The following is a 20,315-nucleotide window of genomic DNA, read 5'->3' as shown; positions in this document are numbered from 1 at the left end:
TACACTTGACAGCCACTAGGGCGCACCCCTAACGCGTTAATGATGGCTGTGGTCTGATATGGCCAATTGAAATGTCTTCTTGTGGTAGTCTCGAGATGACAAAAACAGATGGTTTAGAAAATGTGACTGAAAATGTTTCTATGTAAATATTTCACAAAACGTTCATCCCTAAGACCAGTGGATGCTTGCTTTTCTCCAGTATTCTCCAGTATCTGAAGTAAGGTTTGTTTGTTTATATGTTTCAGACTATTTTGGAGATGAAGAGAGATGAGTATGACTCCCTCCCAAACTGGAAACAAATCAGCCTGAAAAAAAGCAAAGGACTCTATTGAAAACCTAAACAAACACAAAAAGATCCCATTTATGTCAACATATCCTGAGATTTTTTGTTGTTGTATTTTCTATTTTTAAGAGAATTATATTTTCTTGTCAGGTGATGACAATTGCATACCGTGTTTTCTTAGTAGCTGTTTTTATGTTGTATCTGTGTGTCTTCTTTAAGTATGGTGCTTTAGGGCCTCATTCGTTCTCAGCCAATCGCTCTCGCTTGCAGAGACAGGACTGCCTATACCTTCAAACAGAAGGACAACCATCCTTATCCCCAATCAATCAACTGGATCCATTTTCTTATTCCTAGAGCTTACATGAGTGTGTGGTTTTCTTACTGACTATGGATTCCCTCAGAAATGTCAACTAAAAAGAAGAAGAAACAGCATTACACATTTTCCTATGAAACTTTAATTTACCTGTACAACTCAATGAAGGAAATAAAGTGAAAGTTGAAAGAGAGGAGGGATAAGGAAACATCATGAACGGTGGGTGGGGAGGAGAAAACACAGGAGTGCTTACGTACAAAAGCAATCAATTGTAATAAACAACGGAAACCAGGAAAATGAAGGAGTGGCCACTTTCTTCATGTTTCATCTTAATCAATATCGTTCCATCACAGAGCTCTGCTTATCTGATGTAGGCTGCCGTTATACTGGCAGTCTTCTCTTAGGCTGAATTTCAGAGCTTGAAATATAAGAAGGAAAAAAGCATAAAAGGTGTGTCTTCTCAGAAAGACAACGTGAAAAACGGCTGATTTGTCTCTAAGCTTGACCGTGTGTTTAACGGTATAGTTTTGCCTATAAACTCTGTGTGTATTTACAGTATCGACGCTGTCTCTTTGCGTAAGTGTGTGTATCACTGTGTACAGTTGCTCCTTAGGTTAGCAGTGTGTGAGCTCTGTTACAGTTGCTCTGTAAGCTCCAGTGTGTGGTGCAGTGTTTGCAGCTCTGTGAGCTGTGTTAGGGCTGGACAGTGTGTGTGTGTGTGTGTAAAGCTGGGTTATACTGTGATTACTGCTCTTGGGTTTCAGTTCTAGCTACGGTATTAGGCATGCATGGAGAGGTTGCTAGCCATACTCCAATAACATCGCACCACCGGTCAGCACAAGGCACACAAATTCACCTCCACCTCATTTGACACGGCTAACAAAGAAACCTTCCCCCATACACACACATTTGACCCTGCCTTACGATAACAGCCAATTAAATCGTTCATCCGCCCAACAAACGCAACAGGTATCTGCATAAAGCCATCCAACACCTTCAGCTGGTACGGAGGCTTGTCTTGACTCCTGGTTCTAAAATAAAAAGTAGCAGTGTATTGCTCTGAGTAAGAGTGTATTGCTCTGAGTAAGAGTGTATTGCTCTTTGCTCTGAGTAAGAGTGTATTGCTTTGAGTAAGAGTGTATTTCTCTAAGTAAGAGTGTATTGTTCTGAGTAAGAGTGTATTTCTCTGAGTAAGAGTGTATTTCTCTGAGTAAGAGTGTATTTCTCTAAGTAAGAGTGTATTGTTCTGAGTAAGAGTGTAATGTTCTGAGTAAGAGTGTATTGTTCTGAGTAAGAGTGTAATGTTCTGAGTAAGAGTGTATTTCTCTGAGTAAGAGTGTATTTCTCTAAGTAAGAGTGTATTGTTCTGAGTAAGAGTGTATTTCTCTGAGTAAGAGTGTATTTCTCTGAGTAAGAGTGTATTTCTCTAAGTAAGAGTGTATTGTTCTGAGTAAGAGTGTAATGTTCTGAGTAAGAGTGTATTGTTCTGAGTAAGAGTGTAATGTTCTGAGTAAGAGTGTATTTCTCTGAGTAAGAGTGTATTTCTCTAAGTAAGAGTGTATTGTTCTGAGTAAGAGTGTATTGCTCTGAGTAAGTGTGTATTTCTCTGAGTAAAGAGTATTTCTCTAAGTAAGAGTGTTTTGCTCTAAGTAAGAGTGTATTGTTCTAAGTAAGAGTGTATTGCTCTGAGTAGGTGTGCATGTATTTCCCATGCCTTTGGTCCTATTGTGTGTCCAGGGTTTTCCCCCACATGGATTAGTTGACTGAATTGAAGCTTCCATGTGACTGTGCACTGCTAACGGGGCGGATTACAGCTCACCGCTGGGAGATGGAAGACACTCAGGAATGAATATCAAGGGACCAGTCGTCCATGGCAACAACTACACACAAGCCTATCTCAGTGAGCTCTCACGTACTTACAATACAATCTGAATCTGAGAGTGTAACATAAAACCTATATAAATCCTACTCATAACATGCATTATGGTTATACATAACTATATATAAAACCAGAAACATGGTAAAAGTGAAAGGATCAAGAGGAAAATAGCACAAGGATCTGGCACCTATCAGTTTCTAAAACCAGCTCTTTTCTATTTTCTGGCAACCCATCTGTATGTAAATCAGCACAGAACAGCAGCGGGAAAGTGGGAATGTGTGTTTTGGGAATGTGTTGTGTTTTTTTATTGTGTGTTTATCAAGCATTGTGTATGTGTGAGAATGTGCCCGAGATGTGTATAATGTATAGAGAAGGAGTGTATGTGCCTTGCCATGTGAATGTGTGTGTGTGTGTGTGTATGTACGTGTCTGTGTGTTCTAGATGGCCTGCTCTCTCTGCATGTCTATTCCAGGTAGACTCCGTTCCGGTTCGGACGCTAGCGCCGCCTCCCGCAGCACCACCATGTGATCCTCAGCGGCGTGCAGTGATTGGTCGATCCAGTCCATGCTGCCAGACATGTGACAGGCGTTGCGGGTCACCAGCACCAGGTGACTGACTGACAGGAGGAGGGCAGTGGCCCTGAGGGGACAAAATAGACAAAGGGCATGTAGAATTTCTCCATCAAGACTGGACAGGGAAACATTGACGCACAAGTCCGTCTGATTACCATGGCTTATATTGTACCATCCCCACCTATAGTCACTTTGTTGGTCAGGTCAGACCATCCTATGAGTTCCATCAGCAGATCTATGGTCTGTATTGTCTATTTGCCCAGCTATCTTTGTCCCCTCAAACCATTATAAATGATGTTATCTAACAAAAGAAAACTTCATTAGCTACCTGGCATCTAGGAGTATGGGGTCCAGTGGAGGGTACATAGACCGCACAACGTCATCCACCCTACAGACACGCACAGGACGATGGGAGGTCATGAAGGACGTAGGACGGTCAGACAATTTAAGGGCTGTGTGATAGTGCTGTATAACCTGACAGTTACCTCGGACTGATGCGTTTAGCCACAGTGATGATGTCACTGAGGCTGGCTGGGGCTTTCACCTTAGCGCCTGAGCCCATTGTCATGGCAACCAGCTTTTCAGTCAGGGTGTGGCAGATCTGCCAATGGAGAGAGCGTGTAAATATCATTGAGCTGGATCCTAATGAAAACAATGTATTCATGGAGGGTGTACAGCACGTAGATATTACCTTCAAGATGGATATACAATGTGAAACCAAGCCACTGTTAAAGAAAGAGAGAATAGCTTTAAATAAGGGTTCATTTTTGTATGATCATGTCAGAGATGTATCACCTATTTGAACTTGATGATGTTATGATCATGTTGAAGTTATTACTCTTGTAACCATGGAAGGCTATATATATATATATATATATATATATATATATATATATATATACGAATAGCTACAACAGCTAGCCTGATCTACTCCTGGCATATATCAGTGTCACATGGCAGACGTACGAGGCGTCCTCGATCCAGTCCTCGTTCTCCAGGATGGCCTCGATGTGAGGGTTGGTGATGACCACGTCGTCCAGCTCCAGCTCAGACGGCTCACTCTGGGTTTCCATGGCACCGATCAGGTCAACATTGGGTCTGTGGGGAAGCAGAGAAGTTCTGATGAAGGGAAGAGAGAGAGTGTGTGAGAGTGAAAAGGAGGGAATGTGTATTGAATAAGTGTGTGAGAGGGAGGGAATGTATTCTGAATAGAAGCGTGTGTGTATGAGAGAGAGGGGAACACGAAGGAGAGCGAGAGAACAAGAGAGTGAGACAGAGAGATATTACTGGCTCTAGAACTTTGCCCCTGTATGTTGACTTAGTATTAATCTCATGTATCGTTTTGACCTTAGTGCTGTGAAGTCGCTCTGTTCAATCCATAGACTTATAGCTTCAAACCAGCAGGTCAGTCCATTGGACCTGGGTAAGAGTGGGATACAGTTGAATCAGCTATATCCAGGATCCCTTACCACCACCCAATGCACTATAGAGCCTAGGCCACATACCCCATCACTAGGGCCAAGAGTTTTCCTGTTCTGGACAAACTCAGGGCCCTACCCATAACCATCCAAAATGCCACTGCCCCCTCCCTCCCAATCCCAGATTAAGCTAGCTAGGTATAGTAGGTATAGTAGGCGACCCAAGATGCCACTGTTCCCTCCCTCCCCTCCCAGATGTATTGTATGTAGCTAGTAGGTATACTAGGCACTGACTTGGAGTTGAAGTGGTGCAGCAGGTGGTGGGGGTGGCAGTAGCGGTGTCGACACACCACCACCAGGGCAATGAAGGAGGCCAGGAAGATGGTGGCCAGCACCCCAATGGCCACGATCACCACCGTCTCCATGGTGACGATGGGTCCCAGGGCGTCAGCAGTCGGCAACAGGGGGAGTGAAAGGGGTTCTGATCAGACCAGGGTTCTTGTTGTCTGGGCTTGGCGTTTATGGCTGATCGCTCATCTGTGGAGGAGTTGGTCATTAGTGGTTTGTAGTTTTGTGGTTACAGACAGTTGATTTATAGACATGTGGTTACATCTTAAAATACGTTTTAGCTGAGAAGCTATCTGAAGACTACATACTTCAACTTCCATTTCAACCATGTGCAACTACGTAGTTAGACACAGCCTACGTCACAAACCACAGAGAACACGCCCTGTGACTTGGCTACTAAGTATGAAACACCTCCAAGGCACACAAAACTCAGATCTTTTTCTGAACTCATAGAAAGCTGGACAAGCCCTTTGTGTTTGTTTCGTTTACTGTAGCAGAGTACATACTGTCCATTAATATAACACAGTTAGTTGATCATAAAATCTGAATCTCAACATAAAATAAGATAATCATACATTATAGGAAGATATGAACATGATATTGCATGTTTCACACTTTTTTGACTCATGAAACCCATGATAAATGACGTGAATGCTTTATAACCTATTTCAGATCCAAACCAGAGTTTCTCAAGAGCTTTTAATCAGAGTTATGTGAGTGTTGTGTTTTTGGTATCTGACATACTTTATGACCAGCTGTTCAGGATCCACATATACACACAGCAAAAGAAACAATATCCTTTCAAAATAAACAATATCCGTTGTCTACCCTCTTACCCTTTTGGGGTTCTCAGGTCCTAGTTGTGCGAATCAGTAATGTACTTCTGATGGTCTTACCACAGTGAGTAGTTTTCACACAGGATGTGTAAAACAAGACTACACAACATACAGTACCTGTCCTCTGCCGAGTGTAGTCACTCATTAACCTAGCCTTGCCCTACCTGGAAGCCCAAAGTGTGTGTGTGTGAGTCTCACTACTACTATAAGAGGCCATGAGCAGAAAGACAAAATTCCTTCTGGTATAGCATAATAGCTTTGGAATGAGTTGGTACTCATACAGTGGAGAGACACCATGGAAACACAGCTTTTATGCAGTCACTATGGGCAACGGAATTACCGAATTACAACATTCCCAACCAACATTTTGATCCAGATGATTATATGAGATTCTGATTTGGAATGTTGTAATTCTTTAAGCAGATTAATTTGCAGCGCACTGGCCGTATCATACAGCTTCTTTCACCCCTCTCTTTCAATCAAGCATTTCTGACTCCTTTTCTCTTCAAAGGCCAATGGTCTCTTTAAAGCCTGTTGGTTTCAGAGGCACTCGCTCAGGGTGGAGTTTTGACTGGTTTCTCCACACGTTTCCATTGCAAAAAGATGATTTGATAGACAGATGACTGTTTTATTCTGTAATTGTGGGCAGATCAATTGGGCCAAACTGTAACATCTGTTTCCAACTCACACCCTCAAACACGTAGATCCCCTGAACTGTCACGGATCCCCCCGGTACTGATGCTCACTCTGTTCACCAGTTCCGGAGGTCTACGTCACCGGCTTTCTAGGCTTCACTGAGCGGGTTTCATTATCATCAACCCCGGACTGTCTTGTCTGATTACACACACCTGGTTCCCATTTCCCCCGATTAGTATGTTATATATGTGCCCTCTGTCTTTGTCGGTTATTGTTCCCATGTCCGTTGGTCGTGTGAGTACCTATGCGTTGGTGCAGCTGTTATACTGAATGCTTCATATATTGTGTATTACGGGTATCGTGTCGTTCAACAAGGTTTACCCTTGCTCTTTTGTTTGGGTACAGCCAAGTGTTTTGGAAACGTGTTTGTTTTGGGTATATTAAAAACCCCTATTGTGTATTCCTGCGCCTGTCTCCAAATCCTTTATACCAGCGTGACATGAACGCAGCTCACTTTCCAGCCCACTTTCCAGCTCACACTCTCAAACACTTACATCCCCTGAACGCAGCTCACTCTCCAGAGCCCAATCACCTGAATTCTAATCACCTGTTCACACACCTGTATGTCATTGTCACACACCATTGAGTTCAGTTCTTTGCACCCCATCACTGTAAGGTATTGTTTGTTTTGTGACACACGTCTTTCAGAGCTCTGGGTTTCCCATGATTTACTCCTCCCGTGTATGATAGTTTTTACCTGCCTCACTAATGACACCTTTTTGCCTGTTCCCTGCCTGTACTGTAGCCTATCGGATTTCCTGTCATCTACCTATTGCCTGATCTCCCAGACTACGTTACTAGCCTTTTCCCTGCCTGTACTGTTGCCCTTTTGGAGCCCCTGTGTATGACCTTCTGCATGCCCCTGGACCCAGCTACCTGCCTCCTCCTGTGGTCCTTTGCAATAAACATCTGCTGCTCCCTGCGCTTGAAACCAGCTCTCTGTCTCCCCTCGTGTTCATTACACAAACACTATTCATTAACCTGGCCAGCCCTACCAGCCTATAGTGTGTAATGCATAACATTGTAGTACTTCAATCTTCAAATGGTTTAATACATCCTTCACTCATCTGACCAAAGAATATTCTGGAATAATTCCTAAGATTACAAAAATAAAGGAACCACAACCACTAGAACAGGGTTCCCCAACTGGTGGCCCAGTGATTTTATTTGGCCCCCCAAGTTTTCTGAACCAAAAAATATATATACAGTACCAGTCAAAAGTTTGGATACACCTACTCTTCAAGGTTTGTCTGTATTTTTACTATTTTCTACATTGTAAAATAATAGTGAAGATATCAAAATGGTGAAATAACACATATGGAATCATGTAGTAACCAAAAAAGTGTTAAAGAAAACATATTTTAGATTTTAGATTCTTCAAAGTAGCCAACCTTTGCCTTGATGACAGCTTTACACACACTTGGCATTCTCTCAACCAGCTTCACCTGGAATGCTTTTCCAACAGTCTTGAAGGTGTTCCCACATATGCTGAGCACTTGTTGGCTGCTTTTCCTTCACTCTGCGGTCCAACTCCTTCCAAACCATCTCAATTGGGTTGAGGTCAGGTGATTGTGGAGGCCAGGTCATCTGATGCAGCACTCCACCACTCTCCTTCTTGGTCAAGTAACACTTAAACAGCCTGGAGGTGTGTTGGGTCATTTTCCTGTTGAAAAACAAATGAACAAAAGTCCCACAAACCAGATGGGATGGCGTATCACTACAGAATGCTGTGGTGACCATGCTGGTTAAGTGTGCCTTGAATTCTAAATAAATCACAGACAATGTCACCAGCAAAGCATCCCCACACCATCACACCTCTTCCTCCATGCTTCACAGTGGGAACCACACATGTGGAGATCATTCGTTCACCCACTCTGCATCTTTCAAAGACAGCGGTTGGAACCAAAAATCTCAAATTTGGACTCATCAGACCGAAGGACAGATTTCCACTGGTATAATGTCCATTGCTCGTGTTTCTTGGCCCAAGCAAGTCTCTTCTTCTTATTGGTGTCCTTTAGTAGTGGTTTCTTTGCAGCAATTCGGCCATGAAGGCCTGATTCACGCAGTCTCCTCTGAACAGTTGATGTTGAGATGTGTCTGTTACTTGAACTCTGTGAAGCATTTATATGGGCTGCAATCTGAGGTGCAGTTAACTCTAATGAACTTATCCTCTGCAGCAGAGGTAACTCTGGGTCTTCCATTCCTGTGGCGGTCCTCATGAGAGCCAGTTTCATCATGGCGCTTGATGGTTTTTGTAACTGCACTTGAAGAATTTTTCAGAGATCTTGAAATTTGCCTGATTGGCTGAGCTTCATGTCTTTGCTTATTTGAGCTGTTCTTGACATAATATGGACTTGGTATTTTACCAAATAGGGCTATCTTCTCTATACCACCCCTACCTTGTCACAGCACAGTTGATTGGCTCAAACACATTAAGAAGGAAATAAATTCCACAAATTCACTTTTAACAAGGCACACCTGTTAATTGAAATGTATTCCAGGTGACTACCCCATGAAGCTAGTTGAGAGAATGCCAAGAGTGTGCAAAGCAGGATTGGCTACTTTGAAGAATCTTAAATATAACATATATTTTGATTTGTTTAACACTTTTTTGTTTACTACATGAGTACATATGTGATATTTCATAGTTTGATGTAATCACTATTATTCTACAATGTAGAAATAGTACAAATAAAGAAAAACCCTTGAATTAGTAGGTATGCCCACACTTTTAACTGGTACTTTATATTTTTGAATTTTTTATTGTTGGAGATAAAAGATTGTAAAAAACCATCAAATCAGCTCCAAGTGGTTTTTATTTTGGAAATTTGTTCCAAAGTATTCCCACGCATAATAAAGGAATATATGTGATTGTATACAAATGTAAGCAAGGTTTGAGATTTTTATATTTTAGTCAAATATTATATCTGTTTGGGCTTCTTGCGGTCAATTTGCAGGCTTCAAATTATTTGTAATTATGTTCCGGTCCCCTGACCATCCACTCAAGAAAGAATCGGCCCGTGGCTGAATCTAGTTGATGATCCCTGCACTAGAACCTCAAACTGATCATCCAACTGATTTAGTCAATTTACCCCTTTAGTTAGGTCACAGGGGGCGTGCTCTGGCATTTCTCAACTTGATCCTAATGCAACTCCATCTGTATCGTGGTCACCATCTTTGATTCTTTTGTAGTGAGACACAGTATACTAGAGCCTGGAGACATTTTGTAGGCTTAATGTAAACATCTCTGTTCCCCCTCACAAAGGGCCACATTCTGTCCCAGAATGCAGTTCCCACACCCCCAAATTCACTACACCAACAATGTTTATGATGGAATAGTGATACAGAGGTGCATCCAGTCATTTGAGGAATACCAGCAATGAGAGACCAAGCTCTTTAAAAACAAAGATTTAACTGAATCAAGTTGAATTTCCAACTACAGATCATTCATGGAACAATGTTCTGCAAAAAAAGCAACAGTGCCTCATCTCACCTCCAATCTTTGAAATAATACGTTTGAAATGAGTAAATAAATAATGATAAATAAATAGATATTTCTGTTCACTAGTCAAAGTTACAGTTTGTCAATTGTGTTGTGGTATCAGAACTGCATTTTCAATATTTGCAGAATTGTTAGGTCAGCGAACTCCAAATTATCCCCCAAATCATTATTGTTCCTCGAGGAACAGTACACATTCCATAGAGTGATACAATGAATTCAATGAATTCCCCCCAACATAATATAATTCACACTTGAATCATCTTATTCTGAATACGGAAAGAAAACGAAACACACCTATCATACATGTGATGGAGAATAGTATACTTACCGATACATTTAGTCAGTTTTCTTGAATTATAGCTTTGAGAAACAAAGCACCTTTTCCCCTATGCGGGTGGAGATGGCACGGACTTCTCCAAACCGGGAACGCGCACAGGCCATACGTGAACGGCTCAGCACTGAGCAGGCGGCCAGTGAGTGAGCAGTGATGGAAGTTCGCCTAAACTTTGCAAGAGTGAACTCAAATGAACAGTGCCGTGCATGAGCAAATGATTACGGGTACGCGCGCACAAGAATGTATGGTCTGCTTGCTGAAATACTTTGTTTGTAACCGGCTATGAAATAGGCCTAGTTTATTTATACAGGGTTTATAGACATACACAATATTTCACCTGTAAATCTTCCTGTAGCCACGGTTTTGTATTAAGAAAAAAAAAGTTTATAATCAGAGATGTATGTAGTTTATATCTGAGACTTTATTATGTGACATCTTTTATTTTATTTATTTATTAACCTTTAGGCGGCAAGTCATCTACTTGATACTTGATATTAGGGACTTTTATTCTGACAACAGTCTACCCTTCCCAGATGTATTTAGTGGAGACTCACGTGAGTTGCGTCAGCCAGGCTAACTTCACTTGGATTCTGATTAAACTATAGAATGGAACTTCATTGTAACCAGACTCCCATCGAACCCACGGGCCCTTCAGAGGTGATAAATAATTAGGGTTATAGTTTATTGTTAGCCTACTACCTTTTTGACGTTATTGACGTAGCTCTGACAATAAGGCCTTCAGGACTAGGACTCACTTGTAACACCAATTAATACGCTATGCAGCCTATTAGCAGCAGATAGATCTAGTATTATTATCATATCATTCCTTTATTTGGTTACATTTTTGTTAACTCTAGAATGCATACGTTTTTTTTTTACCATTTCCGATATAGGCTATTGATTTAAAATTCAACATTTAGCAGATCTTCAAAAACCCGCTAGATGGCGTGCCCGTCCATCAGATCTCGGAGGGCTACATCTTTTGGATGAAGGTAAGCTTTTTGTAAAATAAAAAAAGAAGCTAAATGGAGGGGAGCATGTCAGTCAATGTAGTAATAACATTATGGCTAGGGTTACACACTCCCTGAATCAGTTATGAAATCAAATACATACAAGCCATAGGCTCAATGGTTGAAGACTCCTTCAAACCCTTGCCTTCAGGTATCAAGTTGGCATAGCTGCAGGAAGTAGGGGTGCTGAGGGTGCTGCATCACCTCCTGAAAAATTGTAATATATATATATTTTTTAAGTTATATTTAGTAGTGCACTGGGCCTTTAATAGTCCTGTATTAGTGGATGATGTATCGTCTGCAGCACCAACTAGGGCAAAAAGATGAATCCCCGCCTCGATGGAGGAAAAATGCACAGCATACCCAGGCCCAAATGACTTCCTGTGGCTACACCCAAAGTCCATTGAGACAAGAAAGATAGTGTAATGAATAGGGATCATCAACTAGATTCAGCCACGGGCTGATTTTTTCTTGAGTGGATGGTCAGTGGGCCGGAACATAATTACAAATAATTTGTAGACTGCAAATTGACCGCAAGAAGCCCAAACAGATATAATATTTGACTAAAATATGGTGGGGAGTGGCATCATTTCAAACCTTGCTTACGTTTGTATATGATCACATATATCTCTCTATAATGCGTGGGAATACTTGGATCTGATTTGCTGGTGTTTTATGTACAACAATAAAACAATACAAATAAAACTTTTCTTTTTTTTTCTTCATAAAACTTGGACAGGCCACATAAAATCACTTGCCTGTGGGCCGCCAGTTGGGGAACCCTGTGTTAGAGCATGGTTCTTGCAATGCCAGGATAGTAGATTCGATTCCCGGGACCACCCTTACGTGAAATGTACAGTATGCACACATGACTGTAACTTGCTTTGGATAAAACCGTCTGGCTATATTTATATATTATAACCTTGCTACGACCCCACAGAATAGGCACTGAGGATTGGAGACACATAGCCCCTTGTGATAGATAGATCTCTATGGGTTGCTTTTGTTTGTTGTCTCTCTGCTAATGCTGCTGTGCTACTCCTACTCAAGTGTGTAATGATAGTATCCAGTACACCAGATAGCAGTGATGAAAATAATAATAGGTAACACTGTTATGACTGTGTCCTGCAATAAAGTAAGGTGCTCTTTGCAGAGACACTATGGTTGGTTAGAGTGTTTACTCCACTGTTCCCATCAGAATAATGTGTTCTGGTGGAGTGGCAGCTAGTGCAGGAGTGTGCAGGCAAGCGAACACTACAATTCCAGCATATCATATGTAGTTTGAGTTTGAATAACCCTGGCACAAAAGGATGTTTTGGTACACTAGTTCAATAGAAGAACCTTGTATTTTCAGCAGGAATGTAACATAGTTGTGTGTTAGGATTCATATCTGTAACAAGAACAGGGTGATTCCATGCCAGCAGGAGCGGAATATATTTTGGGTATCTCAGAATGTTCTGGCAATTATCACATAAAAACTTAATTGGGAGAAATCATGTTTGAAATGCTTTTTACATTCGTATCACAATTTTTCAGAAAATCATGATGAAAGTGGCCATTTTATGCTCTTTATAGACCTATACATGCCTCTTGTAAAATCCTATGATCAGTGAACTGTACATGATACAGACATCATCTTGGTGTCGTTATACTCCTTATAGTGTGCTCTAACATATGGAGTACGTCTAGATTCGGAAATACAAATGTTCACATTAAATTATTCAACATTAAACATATTAATATAAATAAATATCTAATAACTATCCTTTTTTGATTTTGTTCATTTTAAGACAGTACATCACATTTCCAGAGTGGGCTCTCTGTTAATTCTGAAGTTATGATACATTTTATGAACACCACTAACACAGGGAATGGGAAAATGGATTTAAAGGGAACTCTCTCTGCTTGTGTTTGCTGAATGTGCAATCCTAAAGGAGGGCTGTGATTGGTTAATGACTTATAATGTAAATTTATAGAAAATGTATATTTTTGTATAAAATCTATGTAATGGGTCATATCATTAAAAGTACCAGAGAGCTCACACTTGAAAGATGATGTGTTTGAAGAGTATTATTGTTCCAAACAATATGTAAAAAAAAGCAAAATAAAAAAAGCATTGTTTTAGATATATTTTTCATGTTGAATAAATTAATGTGAACATTAATATTATTATTACATATTTTAGAATCTAGACGTACTCCATATTTTATAGCACACTATAAGGAGTATAATGACACCAAGTTGTCTGTATTATGTACAGTTCACTAATCATAGGGTCTTACAGGAGGCATGTGTAGGTCTTAAAAGGGCCTAAAATGGCCACTTTCATCATGATTTTCTAAAACATGTTTGTGAAAAAATGAAGTTCCTATTTGAGAATTACCAAAACAATTGTCACGGCTGTCATATGAAAGAGACCACGGCGCAGCATGCGTATCGTTCCACATCTTTATTTCTATGTGAAACTATGCATGACAGACAATAAACTATAAACAAAAACAACAAACCGTAATAAACTCAAAATAATCTCCCACAAACACTAGTGGGAAAAACAACAACTTAAATATGATCCCCAATTAGAGACAACGATGACCAGCTGCCTCTAATTGGGAATCATACGAAAACCCCAACCTAGAAAAATAACTTAGAACACAACATAGAAAATGTAAACTAGACAAAAACCCAACATAGAAAAAAGAACCTAGAAAACAACATAGAACATTTTAAATAGACGAAAACCCCAACCTAGAAAAAAGAACCTAGAACACAACATAGAAAATGTAAACTAGACAAAAACACCAACATAGAAAAATAACCTAGAACACAACATAGAACATTTAAACTTGACAAAAACTCCAACATAGAAAAAAGAAAATAAAACCAAACATAGAAATAAATAAACTAGACAAACCCCCCCCAGTCACGCCCTGACCTACTCTACCATAGAAAAATACGAGCTCTCTATGGTCAGGACGTGACAGCAATCTGAGATACCCAGAATATTTTCCGCTGGTGTGGAATCGCCCAGCAGAATGATGGGTGTAGTTGGTAGTAGGGAATATAAATCTTATGATTCACTCCACAATACACACATCCATCTCAGGACACAGCCCATAACCTCACCATATACATTCAGTCATCTCCGCATATCTGCACTGTACACTCAAAACAGTAACATACAGGTTCATCTCGGCACCCAGAACTCCTGTGCTGTTGGCCAGCTACTCGATTTCAACATTTCAAAATGAGAGTCATGAGAGACTACATACAGGTGTATCCTCCCTGTACAGTTCTGCTAACCAGAGAGTAAGTTTCCCCTTTATCACCCCATGTTCAGTATTACTCTGGGCAGGCTTTGAGATTGACCACCTCTCACCTCAGAGTCTGTAGTGTTAATAGCATCCCCAGCCAGAGAGCTGTGCAGCAGTAGTCGTGAATATAGCAGAAGTAGTCAGTCAGCAGCTGCTGTGTGAACATAACAGCAGATCCAATCTCCTGATAACAGTCAGAGGGGGAGAGAAAGAAAAAGAGAGGGGGGAGAGGAAGAGAGAGGGAGAGAGAGCAGGAGAGGATTTAATTGAAATTGAGAGAGAGAGAGAAAGATCGTTACAACACTGTATATAGACATAATATGACATTTGAAATGTCTATTCTTTTGGAACTTTTGTGAGTGTAGTGTTTACTGTTAATTTGTTATTGTTTATTTCACTTTTGTTTCTTATCCATTTCACTTGCTTTGGAAATGTAAACATACAGTTGAAGTCGGAAGTTGGAGTCATTAAAAGTTGTTTTTCAACCACTCCACAAATTTCTTGTTAACAAACAATAGTTTTGGTAAGTCGGTTAGTACATCTACTGTGTGCATGACACAAGTAATCTTTCCAACAGTTGTTTACAGACAGATTATTTCACTTATAATTCACTGTATCACAATTCCAGTGGGTCAGAAGATTACATACACTAAGTTGACTGTGCCTTTAAACAGTTTGGAAAATTCCAGAAAATGAAGTCATGACTTTAGAAGCTTCTGATAGGCTAATTGACCTCATTTGAGTCAATTGAAGGTGTACCTGTGGATGTATTTTAAGGCGTACCTTCAAACTCAGTGCCTCTTTGCTTGACATCATGGGAAAATCAAAAGAAATCGGCCAAGACCTAAAAGACCTAGTTCATCCTTGGGAGCAATTTCCAAACGCCTGAAGGTACCGTGTTCATCTGTACAAACAATAGTACGCAAGTATAAACACCATGGGACCACGCAGCCGTCATACCGCTCAGGAAGGAGACACGTTCTCTCTCCTAGAGATGTACGTACTTTGGTGCGAAAAGTGCAAATCAATCCCAGAACAACAGCAAAGGACCTTGTGAAGATGCTGGAGGAAACAGGTACAAAAGTATTTATATCCACAGTAAAATGAGTCCTATATTGACATAACCTGAAAGGCCGCTCAGCAAGGAAGAAGCCACTGCTCCAAAACCGCCATAAAAAAGCCAGACTACGGTTTGCAATTGCACATGGGGACAAAGATCGTACTTTTTGGAGAAATGTCCTCTGGTCTGATGAAACAAAAATAGAACTGTTTGGCCATAATGACCATCGTTATGTTTGGAGGAAAAATGGGGAGGCTTGCAAGCCGAAGAACACTATCCCAACCGTGAAGCACGGGATTGGCAGCATCATGTTTTGGGGGTGCTTTGTTGCAGGAGGGACTGGTGCACTTCACAAAATAGATGGCATCATGAGGCAGGAAAATGATGCGCATATATTGAAGCAACACCTCATGACATCAGTCAGGAAGTTAAAGCTTGGTCGCAAATGGGTCTTCGAAATGGACAATGACCCCAAGCATACTTCCAAAGTTGTGGCAAAATGGCTTAAGGACAACAAAGTCAAGGTATTGGAGTGGCCATCACAATGCCCTGACCTCAATCCTATAGAAAATATGTGGGCAGAAATAAAAATGTGTGTGCGAGCAAGAAGGCCTATAAACCTGACTCAGTTACACCAGCTCTGTCAGGAGGAATGGGCCAAAATTCACCCAACTTATTGTGGGAAGCTTGTGGAAGGCTACCGGAAACGTTTGACCCAAGTTAAACAATTTAAAGGCAATGCTACCAAATACTAATTGAGTGTATGTAAACTTCTACCCACTGGGAATGTGATGAAAAAAATAACAGCTGAAATAAATCATTCTCTCTACTATTATTGTGACATTTCACATCCTTAAAATAAAGTGATGATCCTAACTGACCTAAGACAGGGAATTTTTTACTAGGATTAAATGTCAGGAATAATGAAAAGTTGAAATGTATTTGGCTAAAGTGTATGTAAACTTCCAACTTCAACTGTATGCTTCCCATGCCAATAAAGCCCCTTGAATTTAGTTGAGAGAGAGCCTGGCTCTGACTGTTGTGTAATTGATATTTTTGCTGTCATTAACACTGCCTGGCTAGCTTTTCTGCGCAGTGTGACTTAGAGCTGCATATCTAGCTAATATCAGGCTGAGGGTGTGACCATGGAGGAAGTTGAGAGTAGTGCAACTTATCTCTCTCTGGTAGCTAGCTCTGTTGGAGACTAGAGGATGCAGTAGAAATGGCCAGGTATGGTCTTGTTGTCTGGGCTTTTGATATGCCAACCCTTTAGGGCAGCTGCAGAACAGGGCATTGCTTTTTACTGGTGGCACTGTAATGTTTTTTTTGTACTTTTACCCCTTTTTCTCCCCAATTGGTAGTTACAGTCTCCCCTATGGACTCGGGAGAGGAGAAGGTCAAGAGCCATGCGTCCTCCGAAACATGACCTTGCCAAGCTGCACTGCTCGCTTAACCCAGAAGCCAGCCACACCAATGTGTCAGAGGAAACACCATCCAGCTGGTGACCTAAGTCACCCTACAGGCTTTGCGCTTACTAGCGCGCAATGGGACAAGGAAATCCCGGCCTGCAACCCCTCCCCTAACCCAGACGACACTGGCTAAATTGTGTGCCACCTCATGGGTCTCCCAGTCATGGCCAGCTGTGACTCAGCCTGGGTCTGTAGTGATGCCTCAAGCACTGCGATGCAGTGCCTTAGACCGCTGCACCACTCGGGAGGCTCTAGTGCACTACTTTTGACCAGGATCTCCTCTCTCTCTGCGTCACACAAGCCAGACCCACATCAGGGGACAGGACTAGGCTCAGTGTGAAATGGATGCTGGGCGCTGTTTGTTAGATTGGGGGACAGGACTAGGCTCAGTGTGAAATGGATGCTGGGCGCTGTTTGTTAGATTGCTTCATCGTGGTTTGCCTCCATCACACACTATTTAGACATTTTGATATTGATTAGTCACAGTTATGCTAAGTCTCGTTGAGTTAGACTTCCTTCAGTTCTTAGAAAAGCAGCCATTGCTGCTAAAGCCTGACAGATATGTTTTTTGAGGTCCGATACCAATTACAATATTTTTGGGGGGCAAAACTTACCAATACAGATATATCTGCTAATGTATTGTTTTACAGCAGGGAAATTAAGGTGTCATTTTACCACACTGAATTTTCATAAATTGTCATCCAAAAGAGCAATTGTCCAATAACTATGCTTCAAATGTTGATTTCGTACATTGTGACAATAATGACACATCATGAGAATGCCCTCAAGTGTTCAGATCAGCATGAGATTCACTTTTTTCATCCTATTTATTGAATATCGGTTATCGGTGGAGTTATCGGCCGATACCGATATGGCGTTCAAAGGCCAACGTCGGCCGATAATACTGGTGAACTGAAATATCGGTCAGGCTCTAATTGCTGCTGAGAATATCTCCATTGTCCTTTTCCCGGCATATGTAGTCCTCGGCGTCTGCCTGCATTGGGACACAAAACCTGTGTATGGGTGGGGGGGGGGGGGGTTCAACAGATGGTGTGGTACCACAAAAGCACTCTAATAATTCATCAATTGCAGTTTTGAAACATAATCACAAATGGTGGGCAACACCCACAAATGGTGGGCAACACCGAGATACCATGACAACGCCATCTGAGTCCCCTGCCCATAACAAGCACCTAATGGTCCATGAGAATTCTGCCCATTGGAATCTGTTGGTCCATTGACATGGCAATGGACAGAAGAGGGAGTCTTGTCTTGATGTAAGGTAATATGACTGTGTGGTGCTGTGAGTGAAAGGACTTGTGAAGAGCAGATGATGATGATGATTACCGAGTTGATGAGAAGAATAAGGCCTACTCGTTGTTACTCTGCTACTCCCAGGGGTCAAGAGCTAATGAGGTTCTGGACCTAGCTTTATGGAGACGCATCAGAATTCAAATGTGTGTTTGAGAGAGAGAGGAAAAAGAAAGGGATGGAAAAAGAACAACAGAGCATCATTTTTCCTTTGATGATGGTCTGGTCTGTGTATGTGCTTCCAGTTGTGTTTGCACCATTTATGTGTCTCTCTGGCTTGTCAAATCTATAGAAAACCCATTTTCTGTGAAAAATGACCCTCGAAGTCACTTGACTTTGGCTCTCAGACCAGCGCTTTCTCCGTTCTGCTAGAATTAAAAGAGAAAAAGAGAATTTTGTGTGAACTTCTCTAGCTGTGCCCTCTGGCTTTTTCAATCCCTACAGCTCCTCCCGGCTCACATGGCTTTACGTTCCATAAGCGGCTGAGTGGGAATCGCAGGGCAAGTTTTCCTCGACACTGACACAGAGCCGATGGGGATGAGTAGAGTAGAGGACACACGTAGCATCCTTGAAAATCAGACCAATTCAGCTTTTAGTCAGAGCTTTGTCTCGCTACTCTGTAAATACAGGACTGTTGAGAATCAGCTTCTTGGCAGAGAGTATGTACAAAATAAATACAGAGTAAAACACAAAGAAGACATTGGATACTGCTCAGTTGACTTTATAAAAAAACCAGAAACATAGTGTTTAGAAAAGTTTATTGAAGTGGCACTCCACAATATAACACCAATTGACAAGATGTCTTCTAGATTAAAAACCAACATTGGAGACTAACCGGGAAAAGTCTCGAGACACTATAAACTGGGAGCCTGGGAACCCAAACAGTGCCCTGACACTGACTCTAATCATTGAGTTTTCAGTGGGCACAATGCAGGGTCTCTGTGTGTGTGTGTCTGTTATTGTTAGGATTCAACGGTTCGTATTCAGAATGCCTGATGGAAAGATGTGTTTTGTGTGACTGTATCAGAGTGCCAGTTTGTATGTGACCACCACCCCGCTTCCTTTGTTTTCTATTGTTTGCTCAGTAGAGCAGTGCATGGCCCATACTACAGTGTGATGTTGCGTGGCTCTCTGACCTCTGGCGCTGTTCACACGCACGCACGCACGCACGCACACACACACACACACACACACACACACACACACACAATAACCAATACTCAAATGGGCGGTTCCCCAGTCTGGTAGCAGTAATCACATGGCCCTGGCCTAAAACCATAAAGGCAATCATAAAACCACTCTTGTGCAACAGGGGGTATAGCTCAGTGGTAGAGTAATTGACTGCAGATCAATAGGTCCCTGGTTCAAATCCGGGTGCCCCCTCATTTTCTCTCTCATTTCTGTATAAGTCAAATGCCACAATATAATTGCTTCCCTCATGCAATTTGATGTTTTCTCTGTCTCTAATCACTTATTAGATGAGATGACGCTGCGATTTCAGTAAGCCAATGAACAGCATCTGTGAGACCTGAGATGTTTGACAGATGATTGCTCTCCCTCTCCATCTGGGTCCTCATGTGTCAGGGATCCCTCCCTCCTCTTCCTTTCCATCTGCAGGAGCGATGGCTTCTGCCTTCCAATACACCTTTCAAACCAATATGTTTTTGCGCCAACTTTAGCAACCCGTCATGTTTTTGCAGACTTTTCTTTATATGTGAAAGGTATTGCCGGCGACAAAGCCTCTACTTTTATTTCCCGCCAATCGACCTAGTCATGATTGCGGTGAAGTTCTGCATACGGCTTAGTTTGAAATGTAACCGTAATGCTGAGGCGGCATTGGAACGCACTACCATATACATGGAACACTGCTTTATATCTATGTGCACTACGCTCAGCAGCGAGGCATGCCACTTCACTCATCTCTTCACATAGCCCACCATATGCGCTGTTTTCTTAACTACAGGATGGATCCA

General features: G+C 41.6%; 2 protein-coding genes and 1 non-coding gene across 16 annotated transcripts in view; 2 read left to right on the top strand and 1 right to left on the bottom strand.

Moving 5' to 3' along the window:
* The window catches only part of LOC115197316 (supervillin), a 29,577-nt gene extending 28,684 nt beyond the window's left edge, over nucleotides 1-893 (top strand). For all 13 annotated transcript variants that reach the window (XM_029758791.1, XM_029758757.1, XM_029758762.1 and 10 more), the window contains one exon: nucleotides 246-893. In XM_029758791.1, the coding sequence (XP_029614651.1) occupies nucleotides 246-332 (87 nt within the window). In that variant the 3' untranslated portion in view covers nucleotides 333-893. The remainder of the gene's footprint in view (nucleotides 1-245) is intronic.
* Nucleotides 723-10,358, bottom strand: LOC115197377 (transmembrane protein 98-like). 2 transcript variants are annotated; one of them, XM_029758822.1, is made up of 8 exons: nucleotides 10,176-10,357; nucleotides 4,760-5,002; nucleotides 4,395-4,466; nucleotides 4,014-4,145; nucleotides 3,739-3,772; nucleotides 3,533-3,648; nucleotides 3,376-3,435; nucleotides 723-3,114 (listed from the first exon to the last, which is right to left on the bottom strand). In XM_029758822.1, the coding sequence occupies exons 2-8, from the start codon at nucleotides 4,888-4,890 to the stop codon at nucleotides 2,913-2,915; spliced, it is 747 nt and encodes a 248-aa protein (XP_029614682.1). In that variant the 5' UTR covers nucleotides 4,891-5,002; nucleotides 10,176-10,357; the 3' UTR covers nucleotides 723-2,912. The 2 variants fall into 2 exon arrangements, with proteins under 2 accessions (XP_029614682.1, XP_029614692.1); XM_029758832.1 differs by lacking the exon at nucleotides 4,395-4,466 and having other exon boundaries at nucleotides 10,176-10,358.
* A 9,295-nt stretch (nucleotides 10,359-19,653) lies between these two features.
* trnac-gca (transfer RNA cysteine (anticodon GCA)) lies at nucleotides 19,654-19,725 on the top strand. Its single transcript has one exon. It is a non-coding gene; the product is annotated as a tRNA-Cys (tRNA).
* The last annotated feature ends 590 nt before the right edge of the window (nucleotides 19,726-20,315 follow it).

The sequence above is a fragment of the Salmo trutta genome, chromosome 1 (assembly GCF_901001165.1).
Source record: "Salmo trutta chromosome 1, fSalTru1.1, whole genome shotgun sequence".
Taxonomy (NCBI): domain Eukaryota; kingdom Metazoa; phylum Chordata; class Actinopteri; order Salmoniformes; family Salmonidae; genus Salmo; species Salmo trutta.
This window is presented reverse-complemented; position numbering and strand designations above follow the sequence as displayed.